The 21,740-nt window shown below is 45.9% G+C and overlaps 1 protein-coding gene across 1 annotated transcript; it reads left to right on the forward strand.

Annotated features, from left to right (window-relative positions):
* Positions 1-17,379: 17,379 nt before the first annotated feature.
* On the forward strand, positions 17,380-21,470 carry CRYAA (crystallin alpha A). The gene is made up of 3 exons (XM_006137881.4): positions 17,380-17,697; positions 18,884-19,006; positions 20,463-21,470. The coding sequence occupies exons 1-3, from the start codon at positions 17,509-17,511 to the stop codon at positions 20,670-20,672; spliced, it is 522 nt and encodes a 173-aa protein (XP_006137943.2). The 5' UTR covers positions 17,380-17,508; the 3' UTR covers positions 20,673-21,470.
* Positions 21,471-21,740: the final 270 nt, after the last annotated feature.

Genomic DNA, 21,740 nt, shown 5'->3' on the forward strand with positions numbered 1-21,740 from the left:
AATCAGGATCTGGATGTGGGGGAACGCACAAAGCCTCCTCCCGCCCTGCCAGGAGCATGTGGCACTTTGAGTGCCGTGTGCTGCTCGCCGGGCGGGCTGGGAGAGCGGAGGAGCTTCGCACGCTCCCCCACCCCCAGCCCAATCAGCGCACTTCAAAGTGCCACGTGCCCCTCACAGGGGAGGAGGAGGCTTCATGCACTCCTCCGCATCCAGACCTTAATTGGCCTGGGGGTGGGGGAGCATGCCAAGCCTCTTCCAGGGCATGGATGCCTAGTGGGAAGGAGGGGCAAAGGGGTTCTCCCACCCCTAGACCAATCATGAACTGGGGTGAGGTAGTCCCACCCTTTCCTGTTTAGGCCTCTTCCATGGTGGCCCAGGGCTACTTCAAAATTTTTTGAAGTGGCCCCCGGGCATAAATTATTGCCCACGCCTGTGCTAGACTATTTGTTGTTTTTACAGCTTTTCCAGTTACAGACTAACTCAGGTACCCCTTGAAGCTTATAAAGTACTAGGTGCAGCATACCAGCACATAGCATAACAGTCCCCCATCACAGCACCCTATTTCCTCATTTACATCACTGTGACGGGGCCCCGCTACCCCGCACTGGATCCGAGGGGGAGAGCGTTCTGTTAGCGCTGCAGGGGAGCCCTTACTGGCCGTGTGCCAGATGCTCAAGGGCCGCGGCATGGCTGTGGAGAGCGGGCCCGGCCGTAGAGAGGGGGAGGAGACAGCCCCACTTCACGTCGGGTCACTGGGGTGCCCAGGTGGCTGGGAGTGTTCGTTCCCCACCACTGCCCCACACCCACTCCCAGGAGCAACCCACCTTGCAATCCTGGCCACTGCGGGTGGTCTGTAGTGACTCTGGGACAAACCAAACCCTCCCGGGGAGGGCACTTACACCACCTCCCCCCCGTTTTCCCTGGAGCAGCCCATTTCCTCCTTGCAGTCCCCTGTCTTGGCCCAGTGGCTGGTGACTGCCGTACCTGCATGAGCACTGCTCCAACGGTGGATCTCCCCATGCCAGACTGGTTGCCAATGGATCGGTAGCTGTCCGGGCATGGAGAACTTCCAGAGGGTGATGGCCACCCACTTGTGGATGGGAATGGCGGGCCTCATGTGTGTGTCCTGTCACCACAGAGCAGGGGAGAGCCACTCGCAGAGCTCCAGGAAGGTGTCCTTCTTTATCCTGAAGTTCTGGGTCCACTGTTGGTCTCCCCAGGACGATGTAGTCCCACCAGTCGCTGCTGATGTCCAGACGCCAGATGCGAAGGGTTTGCTGGTGTCTGGCCGCTGCTCCTCTACGGACCCTGGGGGGGGCAAGGAGGAGGGTCAGGGGGTGCCTGCAGCAGATGGTGCCAGGAAGCCTCCAGCAATTGCTGCCAGGCTTGCATCAAGACATTCAAAATGAGCACCAGAGTGCCCAGGGGCAGATCTGGCTCCATGATGCTATGTGCTGTGGTGTCCCAAATGAGAGCGACCAAAGCAGGCGGAGAGGAAAACGCTTTGCGAGATTGGCAAGCAAGCGGAAAAGCTGAGAACCAGCTGTCCAGGGGGGTCCCTTTAAGCACAAGTCTCAGATAGCCTCAGACAGCAGCCACACAAAGCAACTACTGACCTGATGCCCTGTTGGAACCAGTTTCAGCTGCCCTTAAATTCAACCCAGTGTCCAATCAGTGTGGATGTGCTATTTCAAAATAGCAAAACACTATTTCGAATTAGTTTTTATGTTTATATGCATTATTTCGAATTAGCTTAATTAAGTTAATTCGAAATAGCGCTGTAGTGTAGATATACCCTAACAGATTTATTAGGGTTGTGTGCAACTCTGCAGTGTGATCACTGGGAGGCAGGTTTGACTACCACATGCCTGAATGCCTGCAAACCAGGACATTGGTACACATGCTATACTCTATAGACTTGTTGCTGAGCAGCAGCTGCTCCCACCCTAAGGCCTGGCAGTTCTCCACGCACACCTTCTCACCTGCTTTCTCTCTCTCAGGAATCACCTGCAGACAGAATGAGTGCCCTAAGGCAAGATTCTCTGCACTATAATTAACATGCCAATGGTTACAAGACTCCTCCTTTTCTGTCCCCTCCAAACTGCTTTTCTAAGCAGTAGTCTTTAACAGAACATCATAGGAATTTTCTCCTGTTTTGTTTCTCGACTGGAGGTGCTTTAAGGTCACAGCAGCAGAAGGGCCTTTTAGGGGTGTTTGGCTACTGAGCAGATGCACCGATGTAGGCTTGTTAAAAGCTGATATTGATTTGCACATGCTTTGCAATCAAAGCAAACTCATGCTGCTGTCACTTCTCTTCAGTGGAGCAGGTTTTGTGTGGCCAGACATCAGCACTTGTGCAGTCTAGCTGAAGGATAAAAGAAAATCTTCATGATCACGCCATATTTCCCTCTGATTTACAGCCCCTAGCTGTCAATCTGTCCCTAATTATCCATCTGTCCCTCTGTTTGTCGGACTCTTTAACCTAGATTCTCACCTTCACCTTGGACCTGTGGGTAGAATGGAGAGGGGAGCATTAATGAGCTGGATAAGTCTTGGTTCTGGGATCAGTTCTAGCCTAATGCCAGGATAGATGAGAGTGGCCTAGGGCAGCCCTAGAATATATCAGATGGCTCTGGTTCCCATGCGTCTCTCCAACAGCTTGAAAGTGCTAGGGAGCAATAATGCTCTGACAGTGTCCCACCCACCCCAGTACTTCCCCATACCTGTTGTAGCGGTGAGTGTCAGGAATTGGTTCTGTCACATTGAGACTCCTGCACATGAGACAAAGGGACTAAAACACATTAGAGAACATGGAAATTAGCTCATTTTCAGGCCATGGGCACTAATACACTTAAAGCTGAAATGGGCTCAGGAGGCAACCCTCACATTTGGATTTTGCACATCTCAGAGACCAAAGGTTCCAAAACCACAGTTTGGGGTTCTGGCTCATTTAGTATCAAGATGGGGCTTGTCTTGGTCTGAGATCCAGTCTTGGTCTGAGAAGGTAGGATAGGATTCCCAGCAGGCTTAGTAGGTAAGAAAGAATGTATATAAAAGAACAGATTTTCTGAGGTAAAAGAAGCCCTTTTCATATGACTGAAAATCTGTATTGAAGATCCCAGCCAGAAAGGAGATGAATTCGGTCTCCACCAGGATTTGCAAAATCTTCATAGTCTGTAGCACAGTTTGTTCTGAGGACTTCTTAAAAGGGAAAGCCAGCCCTGTGCTAGGGCACTGCTGTAATCCAGGAGGTATGTGGAACACACTGTGATTTCAGCTGAAGACTGCACATCACTTTTGATACACTCCTGATGTGCACACTGGAAAAATTGCCTGCACTACAATTTGCAGTGATCGTAAAAGAAAGGACTTGCCACGTGAGGTCTGTGATCCTGTGTTTGGAGCAGCCTTGTCAAAAACCTTGCAACAACATTCACAGCAGAAGATAGCAGTTACAGTGCAGTTTTTTTTCAGGGCAGTTTCTCTTTTCTTCTGCATGAGAAACTTCCTGCATAGCATTTCAAAGGTGGTGATTTTATGGGCACATGCTGGCCTCTTTCTGAATTTTCCCAGGCTCTGGGATTCACCCTGGGAAAATGAAAGCCCATATTTCTTGTACTGTGCTTATTTTCTCAGGGAAAGGTGCTAAATGTCTTTCAAATTACAATATGCATTCCTTCTGTTGCTTGTTTATTCACTCAGGTAATCTGAATCTGCATAGCTCCTTGCTAAACATGACAAAATGGGCCAGAGCTTGCCCTTGTGTAAGCTGGCACTGCTCCACAATGGAGAGACACCCGTTTACAGCCAGCTGGAGGTGCCTCCCATGATGAGCTGTATTACACAGTGAATAAACCTGACACATTCTGATGTTCAGCAAAACTAGAGTGTGAAGTAGGGGCCAGAGGGGAGGAAGAGAGCGCACAGCAGTGGAAGTCAGTAGTAGAAAGCAGGGGAGGAAGGATGGGTTTTGCAAAGGGATGTGAAGGAGGAGAATGAAGGTGACTGATGTGCTGACAGCAGGTGCTATTTTACAGAACATTTCCTTTTAAATGTGCCCTTTCCATTCCATGGAACGCCTGCTGGCTCCTGTACTATGGGCAGGGTGACAGCAGCCAGGTGTTGCTATGTGTTGATCATTCCTATCTATAATTCTGTCACAGCCACTCTGTTTTTTTCTCTTTTACAAGTGAAATACCACCAAGCTCTAGTTTCTCTTCAGGCAAGGTGAGCCACACAAGGATGTAAAGTCCATCCCAGACAGTGGTACCTGGGAGCTCCATTAGTCCAGAGGGAACTGCTGTTGCCACAGAATGAAGACGCATACTCTGTGGTAGACACATCTGCCTGCAGAGGGACAAAAAGTGGAAGCCTTACGGGAGAGCCGGCAAAAGGAGAGGACTAGTAAATCTTTACATTCTCTGCAGGAAGCTCCCACTGCTGCTGGGAACTTCCTGCAGAGCAGATGGTGGTTCATCTAAAGCTATCTCCTTATCTGCCTACCAACCTGGCATGGAGCAGCATATGTGAAATGGTAGCCAATGGCCCAGAGGAGCAGCAAGCCGTGGCTTTTTTTTAAATCACCCACCAGCATAAATGGACAGAACCATTCTGAGAATGGGAGCAGGGGAGGAAAAGTGCAGAACTAGTATGGACTTTGGGATGAAAGGGGAAGGGTGAAATTTTTTGACTAAGTGGCAAAAGATGTAGGGCAGGGGAAGAGTGACCCTTCCAAGCTCAGTAGGGGGATTCTGCTTTGAATTTACAGCTGGGAAGCATATTGTTACACTGCGCCTCATACCCTCCCTAACTGCTGCCCAGCTCTGCCGTTCAGTTGCTGATTTTTATGAGGCGGGATCACAACTTGAAGAGTATACAAAGGCTATGGTGGAGAATACTATTATTTTAGGCAAACCATAATGCACAAAGTTGATGAATTACTGGGAGACCATCAGTAAAAACCCATGTTGGCATGTAACAAAAAATAGTGCAAAAAGTGGGCTCTTTACATCTTTATAACTGCCAAAAGGATTTTCATTGGACCACTGAAAAGCCCACCTGTGGTCAGGGCCCTATTACTCCAGAACTGCAAGTTACAATACACCACTACACTACTGCACACAAAACCAGCTTAAGAATTTTGGAAATAGTTAGGGAGATGATTACTAGGCTCTCTCTGTGCCACACAGTGTTTTCATAAGGCACCCATCACTGGATGACCCAAGGAGTAAAGTTCCAAACCTTCAAGTGACTGAAGATGTACGCACAACACCCCCCTCTCCTTTTACATAGAAGTCAGTGGAGATCAGGACTAGAAGATCGGAGTGGTTCCTTCTGGCCTTCATCCATGAAATTCATTAATGGAAAAGCCCCAACCAACCTGAAAGTTCAAATTCACCTATTCATTTTCAGAACTCCCTAATAAATGGAGATCTGGGATTGCAGGCTTTTATAGATATATACATAATACACAATTGATGATGATGATTGATGACACTAGTCTTTGCATGTCTTCATAGACTACTATGGGAAGAACAATGCTTACTGCAATGGCAACAGAGCCATTTGCCTATTTGTTGATTGAGGGGCACATTGTTTCTGTGTGTGGTGATGTACTTCTAGCTGCTCTGTATGATTCTTCTCAAAGTCTTGGACACCCATTCTGCTGACGTGGCGTCATGCAATCACTGGTTGTCCAAAAGTTGAGTCAGAAACGTTCGTTTTGCAAAGATTTTGTTTCAAGGTGTCTTTGAAGTGTTTCATCTCCTCTCCACTCTTAGGGTTGCTGGAACTTAATTTGGAAGATGACACTTATACAGACAATGTAATCAGGGTTCCATCTAATTTTTCCCATCTCTGAGTGGAATGAACTTTCTTATGTGAACCAATATGGAAGTGATATGTGACATGAAGATGATGTGCAACACACCATCTTCATATTGGTGCACATAACAAAACTCATGAGGTGGGAGTGGAGCCTAGGGATCTGAATGTGGGAGAGGGCTGAGGCCTGGGGCAGAGGTGCAGGAGTGTCATGGCTCTATCGGGGGTACAGACTCTAGGGTGGGATGGGGTTGAGAGACTCAGGGCTGGGACAGTGCGTTGGAGTGCAAGGGCTCTGGGGCTGCAGGCTCTGGGGTGGGACTGGGAATGAAGGGCTTGGGGTGCAGGAGGGGAGCTCTGAGTTTGGGGAAGGGCTGGGGGTCAGGGTGCAGGATGGGGTACAGGCTCTGGTCTGTGAGTTGAGGTGCAGAGAGTGCTTAGGGCTGCAAGGGCTCAAAGTGGGGCAGGAGTCGGGGCTCTGGCTTACATGGGTGGTTCCCTGCTGGGGACACAGAGGAGGGACCCCTTTTCCCAGGCTGCAGCAGCTTGGTGCTGGAGCCAGTGGGGAGGAGCTCTTCTCCACCATCCCCTGCAGCTTCAGGGCTTGGGGAAAGATCTCTCCCCGCTGCAGCCCTGACTCACCCCTGCGTGGCACTTAATGGGAAGCTGTGCAGCTGTGTGGCTGCCCAGGTTAGGAGGAACTTAGAATGTAATACACAAATAATGACCAGTATATATCTCATCTCCCTGTAGTACCAACACCATACCAGGCAGTGGGCTACATTGTCCTCTTCCTAACCTGAGGCATCAATATAACCTGCCAGATAAACCATCCTCCTTCCAATACCCCTGCCACCCCTCTTGCCTGGCATTGCATTCCTGCTCTGACCACCCTCTTCCCCCTAACCAGGCCAGGTCTACACTCACAAGTTATGTTAACCCAGCTACCTCATTCAGGGGTGCGATAAATCCACACCCTTGAATGAAGCAGTTAAGCCACTCTCATCCCCAATGCAGACAGCGCTAGGCTGACAGAAGAATTCTTTCATTGGCCTAGATATTGCCTCTAGGGGAGATAGATTAATTACAGTGATGAGAGAACCCCTCCCATTGCTTTAGTGAGAATCAATACGGAAGCAGTCCCAGGGCGCAGCTGTACTGCTGTATTGTTTCAAGTGTAGACAAGCCTCCAATCTCTTCTAAAGCCCCGCTAAGAGGTCACCTTCCTTCCAAATCATTGCTGACTTGCAGATCCACTTGGGGTTAAAGAGTTCATCTCAGACTTGCCCGCAGTTAATTCATTGCCAGTTCACTTGTGACAAAACAATTGATCACTCTCTTAAGGGCGGGGAGAATTAAATAGTTCTCACAGTAGCATTCATACTTCACATGCATTTAGTACTTCACCTTTTCTCCCTTAAGCTCTGCACAAACAATCTGGTGCAGATTCAAGATGGATTGAACACTTCCGTGCAGAATGACTACATAGCTACAGTGCAACTGCCTCTCCCTCTCATCCTCTGCTCTAAGGACCTTCCTTCTATAGGACCTCCTCTTCCTGTCCCATGACCCTTATAGCAGCCCCCTCATCACAGACTCACTAGCAAACAGCTATGGTCACTGCTTGTCCTTGTCCCATAATATCTGTCACATCTTTTAATTTCCTCTGAACCCCAGAGAAAGCTCTTCTTCTTAACTGCCTCCTCCTGCAGCCTCGGCTTCTCCCACATACCATATCTAGCCCTATCTGCCTGATAACTCTTCCCCACTGTCCTTTTCTCTGCTTGAACATCCATTGCAGACCCCCTACCACACCATGTCCTCCCTCCACCACTCCAGAAGAACATCGGAAGCTCTGACTGTACAGGGAGACCACATGCAGAATCTGCCACTCTTAGAAGGGGTCAGAAGAGCATTGTTAGTTTGTCTGTTTGTACAGAAAATAACCCTGCAGTCACTTGATAAAAGGGGATCTTTGATACAGCCTAAAACCAGCCTTTTTTAGGTAGAGAGTCACACAAAACCAAAGAAAACAGCACAACATTGCTAGTGTGGGGTATAGGGTGATCCCGGAGGGTTAAAGTGAGTTCAACTACCCAACGAATAGTCTTGCAGCACCTTAGAGACTAACAAAACATGTAGCTGGTATCATGAGCTTTCGTGGGCATAACCCACTTCTTCAGATCATTTCTAGCCTGAGAAACATTCTATGGCATGAGAGACAGGGTGATCCAGAGGGAAGGGCACTAGACAGAGAGCCAGGAGAATGGATGTCTAAGCCTCTGGCCTACTGAATGTCCCTTAACAACTCACTTGCCCTAGCTGTGCCCCCATGAAATGGGGATAATGATACCGATTTCCTTTATAAAATGTTTTGAAATGTGCAGATTGAGAGAATTGGAATTACTGTTACTTAACACCACCCTAAAATTCCAAACATGCATGTGCTTTAATTCTCCTGTTCTTTCAGTCTTGCTCGGCTACATTCCCACTGGACTCCATAGCTTGCAGGCTGAAGTGCAGAGCGCATAGCCTCTCATTTGCTATGTAAACCCATTGATGAAAACATTAAGTGCATTGTGCTGCTGAAACTTGCTGAGCTTGTTTGAATAAATGCCAGGGATTAACAGTGTGTAAATTCACCAGCGGTTCAACAACAATGACATTTATACACCCCAAACACTGATGGGATTTGTTCAGTGTTCAGGACATGGGCTCTGAGGTGGAAAAAAGGGATTGCTAGTAATTTTTTAAGCCTTTTGGCTGCACTGAGACAGACTGTTGACATTATATAAATTCTTTAGATAAAAAAAACTTTGTGAGAGGAGAGCTGATATTCAGCTTTTCTGATGTACAGCTGAACTGTGAAATGGTTTGAAAATACACAGATAGCTGTACAATAAAAATAAACAATGTACAATAAGGAGGATGAGGATCTAGGAATGGAAATCTGTCTGATGATAAGGGCCAGGAATCAAGCACAGGGTATGAATCTAGCTGAAATGATTTCCCAGCCTTTTCTCAGCTTCTGGAAGGTATTTAGGCTCCTAACTTCCACTAAAATAATTTCAGAGACAAAAGAGGAGAGGTAATATCTTTTATTGAACCAACAGAACTCGGTCATAAGAACATAACATAAGAATGGCCGTACTGGGTCAGACCAAAGGTCCATCTAGCCCAGTAGCCTGTCTGCCGACAGTGGCCAGCACCAGGTGCCCCAGAGAGGGTGGACCGAAGACAATGATCAAGCGATTTGTCTCCTGCCATACCTTTCCAGCCTCTGACATACAGAGGCCAAGGACACCATTTTATCCCCTGGCTAATAGCCTTTTATGGACCTAACCTCCATGAAATTATCTAGCTTCTCTTTAAACTCTATTATAGTCCTAGCCTTCACAGCCTCCTCTGGCAAGGAGTTCCACAGGTTGACTACACGCTGTGTGAAGAGAACTTTCTTTTATTAGTTTTAAATCTGCTACCCATTAATGAAATGGTCCAATGAAAAGTATGATCTCACCTTCCCTGTCTCTCTAATATCCTGAACCAACATGGCAACAACAACATTGCATACAATGCTGATTTCTTTGACCGTTAAGAGCCTAAATATCTTTGTGGCTCTGGGTGTATGGCCTGGTCTACACCTAACAATTAGATCTACCTACCTATTTTGCCACTGCAGATGCAGTTAGATTGACAGAATTATTTCACTGACCTAGCTACTGCCTCTCGGGCCATGTCTTTACTTCCCAGAAGACTGACATTGCAGAGGTCAATCTTCTGGAGTTGGATTTAGTGGGTGGAGTTCGATTTAGCGGGTCTAGTAAAGACCTGTTAAATCAAACACTGAGGGTATCCCTACTGATGCTGGTAATCCTCGAATCATGAGGAGTAAGGGAAGTCAATAGGAGGGTTTGCTCTCATCGACCTGCTGTTGTGGTGATGGTGCTAAAGTTCAAATTAAGGTATGTTGACTCCAGCTATGCAATTAATATAGCTGGAGTTGCGTATCTTAATTCAAATGCCCACGTAAGTATAGATGTGGCCTCAGAGAGGTGGATTACCTACTTTGCCAGGAAAAACCCTTCAGTTGATGTAGGAAATAGCTATGCTACCATGCTACAGCAGCATGCTAGCCACTGAAGTGTAGACATGACTTCATAACTTCCCAACCAATCTTCCCACAGTCCTATCTTGATGGATACTCGCTGATGTCGAGTGAGCTGTATCACCATTTAGGAAAAGCTCAGGATCGGTTTCCTTCCTGTAGTTCCTCCAAGCCATGAAAACTAGAATGCAACAGAGGTAGAGGTCCAGATAGTTGCTCTGTAGTGACCTCTGTGGCCGATTAAGTAGTGAGTTGATAGATGGTGATTGCTAGGCAAAGCCTTGTAAGGAGGATTAATGTGGGGAGGTGTGTGTGAATTCATAGAGTGCTGTGGGGGAAATGGGGATTTCTTTCACAAAGAAATGGAAACTAATTTAATATAAATTGCACCTTAAAGCTATGCTTTTAAATCTATATTGAAACATCTAAGTAAGCGGCCTAACTTTCAAAGGAACTGAGCACCCAGCAGTTCCCACTGACTTCTTTCATTGTAGGGGCTGAGATTTCTATTTGCCTGCAACACTTGTTAGTCCTGTGAGAGCTGCCAAAACACAGGCTTCCTCTCCCATTCTTTCATGACTACATTAATGCTTCCCTGTCCACCTTTATTCTTGTAAGTGTGCTGCATGAACTCCGATAAGCCCCTGGAAAAAGTGCTTTGTGGGGAGGTGCTGGAGTTCAACATTGAGTGGAAATTGTTACTTCTATTGCCTTTCTTGGTATTTAAAGGAGATGGGGAGATGAGTGTTGCTATTATTTCTTTCTCTCTCATTTCACTCTAAGAGCACCCCAGAACTGATGCGGCGACAGAATGGCTAGATCCACAGAGGTGGAAACACTCACAGACTTTCAGTCCAGGAATGAGAACAATTATTCTTGCACGTTAGTAATGACTCTGCGCACACAGACAGGTTTGAAGATCAGAAAACAAGGCTCATGTTTCAGAAACAGGACAGCTGGAGGCAAGATGACAGGGAAACAGTGCAGGAACCCTTGTCCTTAACGAGAGAGAAATATGATGGAAGACAAACACCTTCAGGGGGAAAATTTTAGCAGATACTTAAGGACTCTGAAAGAATAGCAGTACTGGTGATGCAATTGGCTCCTGCGGCTATGTCTGATCTGTGCACAATATTACAGTTTATGGCAGTGGTCCCCAACCTTTTTGTGTGGCGGGCGCCGCACTGGTGGGTGACATCACCCCACTGCGTCTCCTGGCTGTTCCAAGTGACCCTGCGCCAGCGCCAGACCCCCCCACCACAGCCATTTCGCCGCTCAGGACTGGCCGCCCTGTTTCCACAGCTTCCCCACCGCGCTCCCCGGCAAGTTCTCCCGCTGCCGACACTTCCCCACGCCCCGTCACGGTGCACGTTCGGCCCTGCAGTGCATGCAGCCCGTCCTCCCCCTGGCCATCCCACGTCACGACCCCGACTAGGCGGGTGCCATGACACCTGCGGGCACCGTGTTGGGGACCACTGGTTTATGGCTTTGATTCAGGACAGCATTTGAAGTTAAGTATGTGTTAAGCCACATTGACTTCTGTCTCAGTTCACAGCAACTGCACCAGTATTTCTCCCTTGTGATTCAGCAAGGGCACCAACTCTAGATTCCAGAGTCCACAGCCATCGCCTCTTTTAGACAGAAACCCATGTCTCTCGCCTCTGACTGGGCTTTTGAATGCTGCACATGGTTCCATGCCTACACTCTGAATTCCCTAGCAAGTCAGACTGTCTCAGCAGGCCTGTGTTGCTCTCTCCTCAGAGGCTATCCACCAGTGTAATTGTTCCTAGTTAAAAGTGACCACACAACCCTTTCTAAGCAAGTCCTGGCATTTTTAAGGTGAAACCAGTACAGAGAAAACACAATAAAAGAACCTACACACTAATAAGCTTACCAGAGATCACCTCAACTAAGGCTCTGGTAGGGTTTAATCCTTCAACATCCCCAAGGTGTTTTTCAGGGTTACAACTTCTTAACAGGAGTTAGCACAGAACAAGCAACCCCATGAATCCGTGACACCTTCCTTTATGTAGCTTGAACCTTTAATCTTGGGAGATGCAGGCAATGGGAAGAATGGAGGGAATGGCACTCCAGGGAAACTTACTAACTTAGGGTATGTCTACACTACAAAGTTAATTCGAACTAACAGACGTTAGTTCGAATTAACTTTGATAGGCGCTACACACGAACTAGCGGAGCGCTTAATTCGAACTAGGTAAACCTCATTCCAAGAGGACTAACGCCTAGTTTGAATTAACTAGTTCGAATTAAGGGCTGTGTAGCCACTTAATTCGAACTAGTGGGAGGCTAGCCCTCCCCAGCTTTCCCTGGTGGCCACTCTGGGCACCACCAGGGAAACTCTTCTGCCCCCCTCCCGGCCCCGGAGCCCTTAAAGGGGCACAGGCTGGCTACGGTGCCCATGCCAGGTGCAAGCCTGCCAGCACCCAGCCAGCAGACCCTGCACCTGGCACAGCTCGAGCCAGCCACCCAGTGCCACCCAGCCCTCCGCCTCTTCCTGGGACCAGGCTGGCGGCTTCCGGGAGCCTGCCCAGGTCCGCAAGAGGCGGGCACCTGCCTGGTCCAGTGCAGACATCGTGGACCTCATCCACGACTTCCGCACTAGGCACAGGAAAGTGACCGTCTAGGGCAGGAGAGCTACCAGCCTGGCCACCCAGGAGCAGGTTTGCATGAAAATCAAGGTGGTCCACTGAGACCCCGACCCTGAGCCCTGAGCTTAGAATGGCCGTACTGGGTCAGACCAAAGGTCCATCTAGCCCAGTAGCCTGTCTGTTAACAGCAGCCAACACTAGGTACCCTGAAGGGGATGGACCAAAGACAATGACCAAGCCATTTGTCTCATGCCATCCATCTCCAGCGTTCCACAAACAGAGGCCAGGGCACCCCCTGGCTAATACAACTCCATGGACCCAACCTCCATGAATTGATCTCACTTCTCTTTAAACTCTGTTCTAGTTCTAGCCTTCACAGCCTCCTGCAGCAAGGAGTTTCACAGGTTGACTATTTGCTTTGTGAAGAAGAACTTTCTGTTGTTAGTTTGAAGCCTGCTACCCATTCATTTCATTTGGTGTCCTTTAGTCCTTCTATTATGGGAACTAATGGAAAACTTTTCTTTATGCACCCTCTCCACACCACTCATGCTTTTATAGACCTCTATCATATCCCCCCTCAGTCTCCTCTTTTCTAAGCTGAAAAGTCCCAGTCTCTTTAGCCTCTCTTCATATGGGACCTGTTCCAAACCCCTGATCATTTTAGTTGCCCTCCCCTCTCCCACCCTCTCTCTTCCCCTCTCCCACCTCCTTTTCCCAGTCTCCCCCAGTTTTGTTCAGTAAAGAGAGTTTCTATTTTTGAACACACGTGTCCTTTATTTTGTACATCAGGAAGGGGGGCTAGGGAGGGGTAAGCGGAAGGAGGTGAGGGAGGAATAGGGTACGAGCCCCCGATGGGGAGGACTGGGCTGGCTCTGCGGGCTCCTCGGGATGGAAGCTCTCCTGAAGCCCCTTGATTGACCCCCCCTCCGGATGGCAGCCTGCGGCAAGTGCAGCCGGGGTGATGGCCAAGTGCTGTGATGTGCCGAGTGTGGGCACTCAGGGCACTCCAACTGCTTTGCAAGCAGGGAACCCCTGAGAACTATCTGTCCAGGGTGGGGGTCAGGTCCCTTTAAGCACAGCCCTTGGCTAGCCTGAGACAGCAGCTCCACGCTTTAAGTCCTAACCTTATGCCCTGCTGGCACTGCTTCTGGCCATCCTTAACCTCGGTTCAGGGTCCACTCAGTGTGGACATGCTAGTTCGAATTAGCAAAACGCTAATTCGAACTAGTTTTTAAGTCTAGATGCGCTAATTCAAATTAGCTTAGTTCGAATTAACTAATTCGAACTAAGTTAGTTCAAATTAGTGCTGTAGTGTAGACATACCCTTATTTCCTGGACAGGTTTATTCTCTGGATGGCCTTTCAAAATTTCACTTTTCAATTATCCACATGATGAATATTTTTGCTAGCAAGCTTCCTTCCACCATCTGTACAGAACCATTTTATTATGGGCCCATGTAATTTCTCCCTTTAGCAGCTATAGGGCTCTTGCATATGTCTTCTTCCCCTTGTAGCTCCAAACTTTTGAGTATAAACTTGAGACCTGGTCTTTTGACCTCCACCTCCCATATGGCTTCTAGGGAGTGTGTCTATTGTAGTGTCCCTTTGGCCCTTAAGGGATTGGCTGTCTCAGTGATGGGTCCAGCCCCTACCATCTCCCCTGCATAATCTTTATAGTCCTCTTTGTTGGTAAAAGGGAAAATGTCTGAGGAACAGCACTGGGGCCACATAGCGTACGATGTTCTTCTTCCCCCACCTTTTCAATTCACGCCCCACATCAAAAGCATCCCTATCCCTAAAGTAAAGACGTAATATGGAGTCTAGGCTGCCCACAGACAGGTACCTAGGGTCTGGTGTCATTTTCTGGGTTGGTTTCTCCATTTCTAGCTGGTGTTGTTAGACCTGGTCCCGCAGGTAGTTTCTCCAACTCCAGCTGATGTTCCTTCTCTTCCTCACTCATCTTGATGCTGCTGCACTTCATGCTGGTGCCGGTGTTCCCAGTTTGCTCTCTCTTACTCTCAGTCTTTAAACTATTGGATTTCCAGATCAAGTCAATCTCTACAGCTATATCCTTCTTAGTCCACCTGTGGAGAAGTCCCTGACCCCCAGGCTGGAAGGAACATGGCTGCTGCCTCTATAAGCTCCTTTCAGGCTTACCTCCAGGAAGGTGGCTCCAAGATCTCCCCATGCTGGACCCTCTGCCTGTGACTAGATGTTCCCAGAGAATCTAGGCCATCATTTCTCTTCTGGGCCTGAGGACACAGCAAGTTGACTAGCTAGGTCTTTATCCAGTCCTCAGTGCTCATTGGCTTTTCTTCAGCTGTTCATTGTTCATTTCTCCTTGGCTCTCTTTTCACTGCTCTTTTCCTGACAAGACAACCGAGACTTTTCTCAGTGCTTTTCCCTTTGAGGGTACTTGCTTTTACAGCAATTCACTCTGCTGTAGATCCACATTAGGGATGTTAATGGTTAACTGGTTAACCGGTAAGCCTCACCCTTAATGGACGGGGCTTACTAGCTGTTATTAACTAGTAGGCGCTGGAACAGCTCCCTGCCTGCCATAGGCAGGGACACTCCAGCCTGGCCGGAGCAGCCCTCATCTATGGTGGTGGTGCTGCTCCAGCCCAGCTAGGCTGTAGCAATCCCTCCTTCCTGCCCCTCATTTAATCGGTTAACTGGTTAACCAATTAAATGGGATTTTACATCCCTAAGCCACACATGTTGCCACCACATTTGTTACATTCAGGTCAGCAGCCCTCTTTAGGCTTCCTCAGCCATCATCTTTTTTGTACAGAGACCCATGTCTCTCTTTTCTGTCTGACTGGGATTTTTCCAGTGGCACAGTTCCTTGCCTACACTGTGAGTTTCTCAGCAAGCCAGGCTGCCTCAGCAAGCTTGCTGTGCTTTCTCCTCAGAGGCTATAACCAGCATAATGGCCCACAGTTAAAAGTTACTGCACAGCCTTTTATAAGCAAGCCCAGTTATTCTTAAGGTAAAAGCAGCACAGAGAAACTATATTACAAACAATTAAGAAATCAAACACACGCTAATAAGTTTACGTAACATCACCCCCAATTCCAACAAGGGTACTGCGGTAACAAGTTCATAACAGCTGTTAGCTCAGAGCAACATTTGTGAGTCAGGGCCAGATACAGTCTGAGCCTTTGTTCTGGGGACCTCCTGTGAAGATGTAATCAGCAGAGGTTTGCCCCATCTTCAGGGCATAGCTTCAAAGGAATGTGGTTTTGCATATTTGGTATGTGTGTGGGAAGGGAATTTGCTTTCACTTCCTCCTAGGTATTTCACAGAAAATCCACTTGACTTGTATTGTCTCAGAAGTTCATTGTTCTTTATCACATTGTTTAACATAATCTTTTGGTCATCCAGGCCCACAAAAATCTTTGCATTTAATACAGTGGATTCCAAGGATAATTAAACTTAAATCAATACTATCTCCCAAAGCTAATGCAGAAAATTGCCCACATACTTTTAAAAAGACCACTAATGCTGATAGGCACCCAAATACCCTTACAATGTGGCCCATACAAGCCTAATTACTACTTTCAAATGTGATTTAGGTGTCTCAGTTTCACTGATAGTCAGTAGTACTCATACTTGTTACTTCTGCAAATGGAACTTAGGCTCCTAAATCACTTCACGTTTTTGAAAATTTCACTCCCAAGTGTTAAGACACATAAGGCAATCTGACCCATTTTTACGGAGCCTTTTTTATACTGTTTTCTGTCTTCTCAGAGCTATCCAGAAACTGGTTCAGGTAAAGGTGGGTCAGGCCCCCTTAATCTGGGTCTACAAATCTAAGTGGTTTTTTAAATGATTCTGCTGTGCCAGTGTTTTAAAATGATTTAGAAAAGTTCTCCTTCATGGAGAGGCATATTTGTCATGGTAATGTCCCTTGGAGTTTGGACTTCATTAGGATTCAGGGCCAATACAGTGGTGCTATTTCATAAACAGCATTATGATGTCAGTTAATCGTGTAGGTCAAATTGTTCAAAGGGGCATTTTTACTTTGACATGTATTAAACATTTTAAAAATAAATAGCAAATGAACACAGCCCAACTTGCGAAAACTAGGCCACTTGGTCAAGGGTTGGAAAGCATATAACGGGAAATGCAGGAAAAATGTGTTTGTATCTGAGAGATATGCTCCCAGCTAGAAGATTAAATGGATTTAGAGCCACTTTCTAGAAATGATTTAGGAAGGTTTCAAAGAGTCCCTTTGGTAGTGTCATAATGGAAAATAACTTTTCTTCTCTTTTTTCCCTGGCAAAAATATCTAAGACTCTCTTGCTGTTTTGATTGCATGAAATCCCGTTGTCCTCACTTTAAACTGTATTTTAATATTTCTTAGGATCCTGAACATCCTCTCTGACACCACAGAGCACCTCTTGCTGACTAGAGACTTTAAGACACATAACAACATGTCAACAAAGATGATTTCTTTCAACTCGTTTCAACCTAAGTCAATCATCTTTATCCTCCTGGAACAAGAATCTGTTCTTTTCAAAGGCATTTTCTCTCTTGTTTCAGGAAAGGAAGGAAACATCAACAAATTCACATGAAAAAGGCTGGGAAGAGTCACAAAACAGACACTTTTAGAAATTCAATTTTTTAAAAAGCTGCCTATGTTAAGAATTAGAGCCTTTTTTGTCTCTGGGCAGTGGTAGCCTCACATAGTATAGCATGCTGGAGAGCAGCTACTGTCCAGATATCTGGCACTGATTCTAACCCAACTGTCGTTCTTAGGTCAGCCTCTGCATTTCTGCTGACCAGATTGCCTTCATCATGAGATCATGTCTTTCCAGAGAAATCCCACTAATGCCTTTATTCTGTGAGAGTGGTATATATAGAGGGAGGCTTTCTGAGTCTCCACTGTGCAGTCCAGCAAAGACATCACTGTCCCTAGAGACTGCACTGTCTTTGCTCTACCGTCGAACTTGCAGAAGCAGAAAACATGGATATTACCATCCAGCACCCCTGGTTCAAACGAGCTCTTGGACCTTTATTCCCAAGCCGTTTGTTTGACCAGTTTTTTGGAGAGGGTCTTTTCGATTATGATCTCCTGCCTTTGTTCTCTTCCACCATCAGCCCCTATTACAGGCACTCTCTCTTCCGCACCGTTCTGGAATCAGGCATTTCAGAGGTAAGACTCCTTTACTGAATACCATTTGCCTCTGCTGCTAATTTATTAATAATAACAATCACTCGCTACGTTCTTTGATTCAATTAGACTATGTTGTTTGGCTCTGATGAGAACAGGTGCAGGAAGATTAGCAGGTTTTCTGCAAAATCACTAAGTGCATCTGATCACCACAGAAAATTATCACAGGAAATCATTTTGTCCCTTTACTAAATAGATGTGGCCTCTAATATTTTTGCAACCCTGTAAAAAGATCACTTTATGAGCTTGACAACAGTTTGCATTGTGCTGGAGAAAAATAAAGCTTCCTCTGCTACAAGAACATTCATATTTAGCTCAGTTTTGTTTGGAATGGGAATCCAGGTATAACTTCAACCTTTAGCATGAGCATTCTTCTTTCTTACACCGTCCTCCACCATCTCATGCTCACTGTATTCCTTGTATTGCCACACTGGATATCCTGAGAATAGTTCTCCAAAGATTTTATGCAAAATGAACATTTTGTACTTCGGCTGTGTTCAGAATGGTCAAATCTGAAATGTCAAAGTGAGCACAGATGTTTGTTTGTACTTTCTGCATTCTACTAACCTTTCCCAGGTTTCTTCCAAAAATGCAGCAGAAGCCCAGCAGAGCTTAGAGCAACAGTAATTTTTATTAGACTCACAAGTCTGTCCAGAAAGCAACATTCTTCCCGAGTTCATGCAGCTTCGCAAAAAAAGTGTGATTTAGAAGACAGTAAAAAGCAAAATAGATGAAGCTTAACAAAATAGATGAAGCTAGATAACTGAAACAATCTCTCCTCTAGCTGCCGATCACAGCCCAAATGTCAAATAAATCTCTAATGATTGATGCTGAAAAACCATCGAATGATAGAGTGACGCAATGAGAAGGGATGCAATCGCAGGGAGCAATAAAGATGTCCTAGAATTCCACCAGTCTTACAATCAAAGGGCCTCAGCCAAAGTCCATTTACATGAGTGGAGAGCCCTGGAGATTTTAGTGGGCTTTGGCTCAGGCCCATATCCATTCTCTAGCTTTCCTAAATTACTTCAAAGACAGTCATGCTGCAGCTGAGACTGAAAATGACTTTGTTTTTTTTCTGTCAACAAATTATTGGCATCAACCTGATATTTGATTTGTTTTTATTTATTTATTTATTTGCTTGTTTGTTTTACAATGTTTATTTCAGGTGAGATCTGACCGGGACAAGTTTACAATCTTCCTGGATGTAAAACACTTCTCTCCTGAAGAAGTGAGTGTGAAGATTATTGATGACTTTGTGGAAATCCATGGCAAGCACAATGAGAGACAGGTAAGCAGAAAAAGCATGCAACTTAGGATAGGAATTATCCTGCTTTTTTCTTTCTGACTCTAAGGTTTTCCTCAGCTGGAGAAGTACAAGGGGAAAGATCATTTTCTTTACTTTTTCCAGAATTGTTTTTTGAATGTTAAACCAAAGTCACCCCATGTAGATTCCCAGCTGTGGCACAGACCAAACTTGATTTCTGATAATAATGAGAAACTTTGTCTTTTATTTTCAATCATCCCACTTCACAATAGACGCATGACTATGTGCACTGGTTAGTAATACCATCTGACTAGAAAATGAATGTTATTTAAAGTAGTCAAAGAATGACTGTGTTTCCATAACCCAGGATTACTTGTGGAAAGCAAAGTTTTCATATGCTGGGTTGGGCAAGAAGAGCAAAACAAACAAAACCAAAACAAGTAAGGGCCTCAAGCTTGGAAACTGAACACATATGACATAGAAATTTAAGTGAGGATTGAAGTGTGAATAATATCAGTGCTGGGGGAGTGGAGCTGGTGAAAACTCTTCTCATCCATAAAGACATTTGTTGGGAAACCAAAACTTCAAGTCCCAATCAGTATTTGTTCTATAATTTTTTTCTGAGGCAAGGCTACCATAACGGGAGAAAAAAGCCACTTTAATATCAATCTTTCTTTTTCATTTCTCAGTGTCTCACCCAACAGCATCAGAGGAGCCTGGATTATAGCCCCTTGTTTCATTTAATGAGGCTTCCAATGCACTGAAAAACAGCCATTGATGTTCAGAGTGCTGAGTATCTACAACTTCAGCTGAAATCAGTGGAAGCTGTAGGCGCTCCGCACCACTCACTGTCATGCCCATCGTATGGGAAGGGCCAAATTCTGCTCTGATTGACACACTGTGTAGCTCAGTTGGCCTGAGTGGTAAACAGGATGTCAGCCAGGGCAGAATTTGTCCCTAATAAAGTGCAGTGTAGAATAAAATGCATATATATTCACAGCCATCCTGGAGACACTGGGTATGTCTATACAGCAGCGTTATATCAGAATAACTGACGGTATTCCGAAATAACACAGTGTGTGTCTACACTATAAGCCTTTATTTTGAAATAATGTTGAGCTGGAGGACTTCTTGTTCTGACTCCTGTAATATTAAATTCACAAGGAGTAAGAGTGTTTTTCCTTTGGCTTCCTGCTGTGTAGACAGCGCCAAAAGCCAAATTAAGCCATTTTGATTTAAGCTACGCAATTGACGTAGCTGAAATTGTGTAGCTAAATTTGATTTTAGCCCTTCTGTGTAGACGTGCCCAATGATCTTATTCTTAGTGAAATGGAGCTTTGAAATAATTGTTTGGAATTCAACGTTAAAATGGAGTCACCCAATAGTGATGTAGATTAAATCATGCTACGGAGGTGCACCTCAAGTCACACACCATGCACTGTTTCTGACTGAACCACCTGTACCCTTTGTCTGTTGTCAGGATGACCATGGCTACATTTCTCGCGAATTCCACCGCAGATACCGCCTGCCTTCCAGCGTGGACCAATCCGCCATCATCTGCTCCCTGTCTGCTGATGGCATGCTGACTTTCTCTGGCCCCAAGGTCCAGTCCAACATGGACACCAGCTACAGTGAGAGACCCATTCCTGTATCCCGAGAGGAGAAGCCCACCTCAGCTCCTTCTTCCTAGGCTGATCCTGCTGACAAAAGATCCAGGCTGTTGTTGTTCGCAGGGCTCATTCACAGAGTCATTACATAGACATCAATGAATATCTAGAGGGGGGTATCTTTGTTTTAATTTTTCTTGGATGAATGAGGGGCTGGGTGAGCAGCTAGTGGACTTTGAAGCTTAAACCTAAGCATTGTGATGTCAGAATGACATGAAACTAGTGTGCTGGAAAACGGATGTATTTGCTGAAAAGATCTTTAAACTGTATTGGATTTGGTAACATCTACCAAATATGAATGAATGCACAATTAACCTAGCTCCCAACACACTCATCATTAACACAAAGCTTGTGTGGTGAAAAGCCTGGCACATCTGCTCTAGCCTAAAGAAATTAAAGTCAGAGTTAAGCTGATTACTGTGAGAAAACCCTGAGATACTGCGCAATTGCCATGAATGTACCATGAGTTTCTTAGAACAAATAAGAGAACAACAGCGTGTAATGCTTGGGGGTTGCAACATTTTTTTTCAGCAAAGTCTTTACGTGTATCTGTTTACACCACTGCAGTGTCATCATCTTTTAGTGACAACTGATGCAAGGACGAGCACGTCTTTCCAATATCTTTGTAGACCCTTTGGGGGAGAGGGTCTAGCACTGTGCCAAGGCTTCAAATCCCTACCGAGCTCTCCCCAGCCTAAATGTAGCACACCATCTTTCTTAACCTTGCTGTAATTCTAATGTAGCTCCAGCTGTTCTAATGGTATCTGACACACAATCTGAGAACTCAGTCAGTGGCAGTCAGTCAATAAAAAAAATGTGAAACAAGCAATAGGCATTTTGCTTCTTTATTTCCTTCCAAGGTCATTGTAGTTAAAATGTCACACACAGTACACTTCTGCCCAGAATACATGTTCTCTCCAAACAGAAATACCAAAAAGACCAGTTCTTATACTCTCCAGTTTTCCCTCTATTAAAGCCTCCAGACATTTTATTCAGTGCCTTGATAGAGATGACAATGAAGCCTTTGTTTTTAAAACAAATGATGGTAGATAACATTCCAAGGCTTTGATTAAATATTGTTGTGAGAAAAC

This window comes from Pelodiscus sinensis, chromosome 1 (assembly GCF_049634645.1).
Source record: "Pelodiscus sinensis isolate JC-2024 chromosome 1, ASM4963464v1, whole genome shotgun sequence".
NCBI lineage: Eukaryota > Metazoa > Chordata > Testudines > Trionychidae > Pelodiscus > Pelodiscus sinensis.